The sequence below is a fragment of the Lampetra planeri genome, unplaced genomic scaffold, assembly GCF_965212315.1.
Source record: "Lampetra planeri unplaced genomic scaffold, kcLamPlan1.2.h2 scaffold_1696, whole genome shotgun sequence".
Classification (NCBI taxonomy): Eukaryota; Metazoa; Chordata; class Hyperoartia; order Petromyzontiformes; family Petromyzontidae; genus Lampetra; species Lampetra planeri.
Genome location: NW_027614431.1, coordinates 1 through 8,730, shown reverse-complemented (window position 1 = coordinate 8,730; position 8,730 = coordinate 1). Strand labels below are relative to the sequence as shown.

At 40.1% G+C, this 8,730-nt stretch overlaps 1 protein-coding gene across 1 annotated transcript; it reads right to left on the bottom strand.

Moving 5' to 3' along the window:
• Positions 1–1,336: 1,336 nt before the first annotated feature.
• Positions 1,337–3,554, bottom strand: LOC144739765 (LHFPL tetraspan subfamily member 4 protein-like; the record flags this gene model as incomplete). Its single annotated transcript, XM_078622665.1, has 3 exons — positions 1,337–1,390; positions 1,768–1,784; positions 3,318–3,554. Coding segments are annotated over 3 exons (308 nt in total), but the record flags the coding sequence as incomplete, so codon positions are not given.
• Positions 3,555–8,730: the final 5,176 nt, after the last annotated feature.

The following is an 8,730-nucleotide window of genomic DNA, read 5'->3' as shown; positions in this document are numbered from 1 at the left end:
GAGGCCAGAAATATTTGTTAACTTGGCTGCAAGGAGTGGCAGCATGGACTAATGCTCGTGTTCCAGAGGAAACACAGATCAGTAATCTTCTTTTTGGGGTATTCTCTGCGACCTGGTTGCAGTTCATATTTCTATAAACTGTGATGCTTATTCAAATAGGCATGACATGACATCACCTTAAGACAATTCAGCACTTGTGGCTTCCCTCCATAGGCCAGGTGATAAAGCCTTGAGACGTCTGTAAACTGATCACTGTAGTATGCTGGAACCATAAACTGGAGTAAACTGTACACTAGTGAACGGGGTAGTAATATTATAAAAGTGATTGAAAAAAAAAAATTCCACTTCTGATTTGATATCTGCGATTTGGATATTTCAATGTCTCCTCTACTTGTGAGGTCAAATACCACATTAACAGTTTGTTTGAGGCCATGGCGAATCAGGTCTGTCTTTGTCCACATACACAATCATAATGTTCTTCTTTTCTGTGGAATATCCCTCTAAAATATCCATTTCCTCCCATCCCAGTTTCATAAGCCAATGCTCTTCCAGCAGGACAAACACCGAAGCAAGGGTAGAAGAACTATACTCGAATGCATTAAAGAGATGAGGTTTTGTTGTCGGCTGTTTTTGTCGGTAATGTTATTTACATTGTTTCGTATGTACAGTAGAGAATCTCCCAGAGATGTTGTGTTGGTTCTGTAAAGCTGCAATGGCGCACACCTTTAGATTCCTCACCTTTGACACTCCGTAGACGTAGAGCCATACAAGTCTCTATTGAAGTGTTTTGAATGTTTTACTCTGTACTTACTGCTGTATTGCAAGTATAGTCACTGTACGGTATCAAAATAATCTCTAAAGCACAGGACCTCTTGTTTTTGTAGTTGTGAAAGTATCCACCATACAAACGCAAATGTCGTAAGTATTAAGATTTGAAATAAACAGTGATAACAAATTATAGATGGACGTCAAAGTCCTTCAGCTTCAGGTTGGAGTTTCTCACACAAATCGTGTTTTCAAACAGGCAACGGCATTTTTTTCCAACATAAAGTTACTTTTTTTGAGAAAGTCAGTAAATTGACTGTACAGCCTTTTCTTTTAAATATAGTTTATCCCATTGTGTTTTGTTGTTTTTATCTTACAGAATGCTGTACACTTGGTGTCTGCATTGACATTGGGTAATATCCTGATCTTTGAAGAGAAGAAGAAGAGGAGAGGAGAGAAGAGAAGAGAAGAGAAGAGAAGAGAAGAGAAGAGAAGAGAAGAGAAGAGAAGAGAAGAGAAGAGAGGAGAGGAGAAGAGAAGAGAAGAGAAAGAACCAGTGCGATTGTTGCTCTCAGTGAAGACGCTGCACTCCATACCTCGGCTCTCTTCTGTCCCGAACTTCAATCTGAAAGAAAACAAATAAATGGTTGTTGTACATCTCGCTTACAGTTAAAGGACGAGAAATTGAAATTATTTTTCTATTCGAGATCAATGTATTAGTGGTGGGGAGTACTGTTAAACTTCACAGTTGTATGTTTTTTTAGTTAATGGTAAATTAGTTTTGATTATGCTCCAATACATGACTTTAACATTATAAGACACATGAAACTGAGAAACTGATATCGCAACTCATTTTGTTGACCTCAGAGCTAAGCTAATAGAGTAGTGGTCTGTGTTCTTTGAGCTGGACTGGCGATGACTACCTGTGGAAAACTTGCACATGTACATAAAGCAACTGTTTTACATGCTAAATGCATAAAAGATGGAGAGTTTATGACTTACCCTTGACACAGCAAAATCTGCAAGGACAAAAAACAGTGTTGTCATGTGCAGAACTGAGGCAAGATGAGCGTAAACTAACTATGAAATAAACATTTCTTTCACTGGTAAAAGTGGACATTCATTGGCTGCATGTTCCATATCATTTCACGTTAGTAGATCGTGGTCCAGCTTTGTCACTTTCGTTACCAGCAATGCTTTTGTGGACTGTAGAGAAAAGAGACATTTTTCAATGGGTGCTCAAAAGAAACTCTGGTACTGAAGCATTAGATGTTTAGTATCATGGCGACTGTGAGCGAGGTTAATCAGATAAGAACGGAAAGACACGCCCATGCACTGGAATATCTCCCGTTACCATGGAAACCATCACTGAGATAGGCCAATGGAGAACTGAGACATCTTATGTCACTATTCTCCCACTTCTCCCTCTCAGTGTTTTGTCTCATTCCCGTCTTTACTCTGTCTGTCTCTGCATGTCTCACGCTGTCAGTCCACAATGAACTTTGTTCTTCTCAGTTTCTCCTTTTGTGTTCATACAGCTCAAACGACAATGATGTGTATTTTCTGCGCTGGCCCCTCTACCTCACCACCTGCCTCCGTCGTTCTGTTCCTTCGCTTTCCTCCGTTCATACAGCAGAATCAAAGCAATTCAACTGTCCTGATGCAACATCATGAAACTGCCAGCAACACTGGGGAATTGTGTCATGTCCCTGATTACAGAGCTGAAGCCATATGCCAATACTTACTGAGGTCAGGTTAGAGTGCATTCATTCCTGAAAATGACTGATTGAAGAGACTGGAGTAATCAAAGGTATAGAAATACGACAACATGCCATATACAGTGGGTATAAAGACAAACACAATCACTGAAACAGACCTCAATGAAACATAATGCCTCTGTCTTCGCTCCTTCCAATCAGTAGGATTGCACTAATTATTGTACAATTCCATTCAAACCACTGTACAGTATTTTCAGTAGTTCAAAAACCTAAAACAAGACCAAAATAATAGAAGACTGAAAGTAGAACAAGCACAATGGGGAGATACTATCAAAGCACACCTCCAACATCTGCTCGGGATGTGTTCTTATACTGGGAGGGCAATTCACCTCCAGAGTTTGGTTCGGAGAGGCCTTTCGGAGGGCTGTAATTTCACCCCTCATACCGTCTTTGTGGTGTTCAAAGAATTTAGTGACGCTGGCGCTATGTCCTAATTGATAGCCAGCTACCAGGAGCACCTGGAACCAGCTAACGTGTTGCTAACCTGCAGTGTGGAATCTCGGCGTCTCCACCATGATCGATGTTGGTTAATTTAAATAAAATAACATTTTCCACTATACTAGTACCACATTCACAAATAGAAAATTGTAAACACACACCGGCACAAAAAACAAAGAGACAAATCAACGTCCTGGATGATCCTATATGAAAATTGAACTTAATACATGATCTGACGACTGATGAAACATCTTCAACCAAAGTCCACTCGACCGAGAGCCTTCACAGACATGATGATACAAGATAAACACCATGATTCAGTAATGCTTCACTTACCTTTGTTGTCTGTCTGCAAGTCATCAAGATAGAAGTCTGTCTGCCGGTTGCCCAGAACAAAGGCCAAGAAGGAAAGGATGAGGGCATCGAGGATGCCCATGATGGCCAGCATGTAGGCCCAGCGTACAGAGCAGTCCCCCAGGGAGTATTTCCCTGTCTGCTCCCCGCACATGTCCCGGATGACCTCTGCGTCCCATCCATCGGGGAAGATCATGCACCCCAGCACCAGGCATACTCCTGAGTGACGACACAGAAGATAAGGAAATTAGCGATATATGCAATACGGAAAAAAGACAGCGGGGGAAAAATAAGGACTCTAGAGATGAACACAGCACTGATTCAGGTCAGTTCTCCTACTCGAGTGTAGTAGTCCAGCATGTCCTTTGATAGTGATTTTTGTGTAATTAGTGGCAACAGCTTGCAGGATGCGTAATATTGTGGAGGATGAGTGCAAAAATACACCAGACAACAGCCTTTTTTCAGCATATCCTATGTGGGATTTCACAAACAGAACAGACCTTTGTTAAAAAATAAAAATCGTCAAGTAAGAATGCTCTGCAATTTACACACACACACATTACAGCAGGTTGATCCACATAAGGTAGTCTGACCTACTGGAGTGTCATCGAGAGTCCTGAAGGCATGAGCAGCTGGGAAGGGACTTTTTTTTAATTCCTCATCTTACAGGAAACAGTCTTTCAATCCTATTACTCATAGTGGTACCAACAAAACACACACACACACACACACACACACATCAACTATGAATGACTTCAGGCTACCAGTCTGTAGTTCCAGACACGGTGGACCCCAGACAGTTCTCCAACCACAGGAGCACATCAGGGGCTTCATGCTTGAAAACCGACACTTACAAGTCATAAGCATGCTTTTCCTTTTCCTGCTTTTGCTCTTTGCAAAGTCAAAGCCGATGAACCTGACTGAACATGGAGTGGAATTCACATGTAACTTGATTCTGGACTTCCTGGGAGACAAATGATGAGGATGGGACGGAGGATACAGTGCGGTATCTGCCATAACCTCAGTCAGCATGGGAGTTCCCCCAAACCGTTGGCTTGAAACTTTTTTCTTGTTGATCCTGTTCTCGTTCTAGACTGAAGCCTTTCACCGTCAACGTTTCTGAGCTTTCACATATCAGACAAGGCCTGATGCAAACGTGGAAAAAAGTCAGCCGCAGCTGGATTTCATCAGGCGGACTCAGACACCGACCTGGTCTGCAGAGATCATGTTGAAAGTGTTGAATCACTGTTTCAGTACCTTCTCTCTCTACTACGTGTAGGAACCAAAGGCCATCATCAGCCCTCCCTCACCTCTTCCTCTACTCCTCCAGCCATCTACAGGACCAACTACAATACCCTGTGTAAACATTTCAACTCAATTCCAATCAGTGGTTTTTAGGTTACACACATTATTGAATGACATTACATCATTTCTTTAATTATTCAAGTTCACTATTACGTTACATTATTTATTCATTCGTCACCATCTATGTACAGAGACACATCCATACTCTCGCACCCATAGACAGGGGCCGACTTACACTTACACACACATCAAGCAACAGAAAACCAAAGGACATCCACACATGCAGTTTCAACACTACAACAAAAATGGTCATGTGTTCTTTTTTTACTATGCTCATTTATCAAATGATTGTACCGTATCCAGTACTGTAGCAGTCAGCTTACCCAAAGAGCTGTATGTAAAGAAGTGGGCTCCACTGGGAGATGGTCAACATACACGTCACACTGAACCTTCATTTCACACCAGGAATGTTGTTTCCACAAGTTTACATCACTTGTGACATACATGACAAGCTTGACTTAGCTGAGTCAGCAAGTCATATAATTTAGTCCAATAAAGCTGGAGCTCAACTGACGAACAGCTGTCCCTATTTCATGGCTTTATTTAGATTATAGACATAAATGTTGTGGGGGGTTTTTCCCAGTAGAAAGTAGAGACGTTTTGGAGGATTACAGATACTTAGGTATTCACATTGAAAAATGACTGAAATGAAAGTCCAACATGCTTGGTGCATACTGCCTTTAAGTCAGACTATATGGACTGTGGACAGATATGTACAAGTACATATCACTATACCACACAGTGTCAGGTATGGTTATTGCATGTGGATGAGAGACTTATCACTAAACAAATGTCAGTAGTTTATGTCTGCCGCTGCAGTACAAATATTAGATGCCTGTTCATGAATATCTGAGAGCTTACATGGTGATGTACATGAATATTTGAGTTTATTTCCTCTCTTTTTCTTTTGATTTGATTCATGCCTCTCTCTTGCTCTTGCTCTCTCGCTCTTTCTCTCTCTGAGATGAAGTGCTCTCCATGAAATGGGATGGCGATCATAACTGTTCTCCTATGTACTCTGGCTCCTCTGTACCCAGCTGTGCAGGGTTTGTGCCAACACCTGAGTCTCAAACAAACAAACAAACAAACAAACCAAACAAACAGACAGACAGACAAATAAATAAATAAATAGTATTTTTGTGTGTATCTGTTTCAGCAACAACAACAGCCATGAGTCAGGTTTCAAGCTAAATTAAACCAACTCTCTGAAAAAGTAACTGCAGCGGTATAATGAGTAATAATATGAATAATATTATGACAATAATGCAGTGAGTAAGTACAGGACAGAAAAGCTGTCAGAAATCCTGGAAAATCATTGTGTCATTAGTTTCTTATATAACCTCTGTAAAAGACATTTACATCAATGAATCATGAACATATGAAAAAAGCCAGAAATAATGATGCATTCCAATTGTACCCCTCTGAGTTTGTAACTCACGGCGATGTAATTTCCGTCTGAAAACAGTTGTTTGCATACGACTTTCACCGAAACATGGACGAAAAAGCAGTTCAATGTGGACAAAAGACAGAAACTAGAATTTGGTATAATATGACATATATGCCTTGTTCATCAATATGTACTGTCCCTTTTAAAAATATAAATAAACCTGTAACAGATATTCAAGGTAAATGGGGCGCTGTGTTTCCAACTTCCTGTCCCCAACTCCCCGACAGCGAGTTGGAAAAGGACTTTGGATTTTTTGTTTCTAACTATATGACCGCAGAAAACATAATAATCAACATAGATCTTTTAATGTATTGGTTCGGTACAGAGACAATCTGCAGAATTGGACAACACATGTATGTTGGAGTTAAAATCTTTTCTTGGATTCTATTAATTCAAAGCAGTACGACACAAAGTATGACACAGTCTCACTGTACCCTTCCCTCTCGCCAACCCCCTCCCCATTTCCAAGTGTTTAAATGGGCATCAGCAAGCTAAAAATAAAACCCACCTTCCCACAACCCAAGAGGGGCTCTTTGAAGTTGTTGGGGTTTTTCCTCTTCCTTCCACCCCTCCACTCTCAAGACACTGCATTCTGAAGTTGGAGGGGAGGAAGATCAAAGCAAAGGGATCGAACAAAGAGGGAGGGTGGGAGGCAGGGAAACGAGATGCAGAGAGCTCACGAATAAAGGAGAAGTACGTGTCGAAGGAGAGAAGGAGAACTGGCTTCTGTTGCTCCACAGTTATGTCATTTTTTCATCTGTGAGAAACAAAGCTTCAAAGCAGATCAAACAAATGAAAAAAAAAAACTGAAATACACAACCAGAGCGCAGCTATGATCCAGCTTGTTAAATATACTGTGCTCCAATTTATTTATAGCACATTCAAGATATTTCTAGACGTATTACATAACGATATCTTCAGACTTTCTTAACCACTGTCCACATTTTTTCATTCTAGTCAAATAGGAAGAGATGATTATATAAGAGCTCTAAAAATACCATCATGTGCTATATATATGTGCGTGTGTAATTCTGGACAGCTTCAGGTTCCATAGGGCAACTTCAGAATGGCTCGACTGAATGTTTGATCTGCCATAAAACCATCAGCTATTCTGTTATGTGTCCGCAGCATTAGGTTTTGCAATGAATGTACAAACTCACAGACAAAATTTTAGGTGTGAATTCTTCTTCTTCTCCCTTTAAATTGTTTTAGGGCGACATTAAGTATTGTATGTATGCTGAATATATCATACAATAAAGTCCAGGAAACGTACTGGAAGTAGAAGTGATAAGGTATATAAGGAGTATATTAAAACTGTAGAATATGGAGATCCAAAAAGATTTTATAATAGATTTGACTTATATAAGAATTATCTCTATCGTATCTGTCATTGTCCACTCTAACCACCCTAATTTTTAGGGGACATGGCTACTAGACACACGTCGGCGTAAATCTTGTAAATCAGATTTTCCACATTGTGTCAAAAAAGCATTGTTCCTATACATTCTTATTCTGATTGTTATGACCCCTGCCAACGTGAGCTCCTGGTGTTCTATGGGAGCAACAGAGTGGAAACATGTGAACATGACTGCATTAAAGGGCCACCATGTGAAATGTGCCGTGTAATAAAGCTGTGTGAGTTTGCTCTTCTCTTTTCCACTGTGCCTGCTGTCCTCCATCGATCTAACTGACGTACTACTTGCTTGTTGGGATTAACCTTGTCTTGTATTTCTAAGTGGGTGTACTGTATATTGCTGATTGGGCAGTTTATTGGCTGTTGCTGCCCACCCTCCCTCTTGGCTGCAACCTCTTCTTTTGATTAATTTGGTCCTTTACCAACTTTATAGTTGCACAATATGCATTGTTGTTTGCTTTTTTTATATTTAGGGAATTTAAGGTGAGGCATATCTCACTTGGTAACATCCTGCTTTCCATGTATTTGTACTGACCGATGGATGAACCTGAACGTAGGAAGTCTCCCCTTTTCCCTTGATTTTCTTTTCTTTCATCTTTTCATCCCTTCATCTTTTATTCTCTCTTTGTCCTCCACTTTCTATGGAGAAGGACAATAATCTGGAAAGAGCAATGGCAGGGAGACAGACACCTGCACTTAATCACATAAAGTATCACCGCACAGGTCCAGGTCATTTTTCATGTCATTTTTCAGGTTTATGACTCGATGACACTCCTTCTCTCCCTAATTCTCACTAAATCTTGAAACCTTTCCTTATTGGATTTATTCTCTTGTCTAATCAGTGTCAAATTTACATTGTGAACATGTAAATGATTGTTGTAAATGATCCCTTTTGTTTGTCTGAATGTATTTAATGCATAGGGATCGATACGAGCACAGGGCACAAAAAAAAAAAAAAAAGAATCCTCTTTGATTCTCAAAATGTTCAGTGATTATAGGTTTTAAAAATGATTATTTATCATGCATACGTGTGGACAAACAGTGAATGGTTCAAATGTTTCATTTCCAATTTGTAGACGGTTTAGTAGGGCATATAAGTAGCACCCAATAACCATCATGCAAAAACAAAAATTAAATAACAGGGTGAGTCTGGGATGTTTATTTTTTGG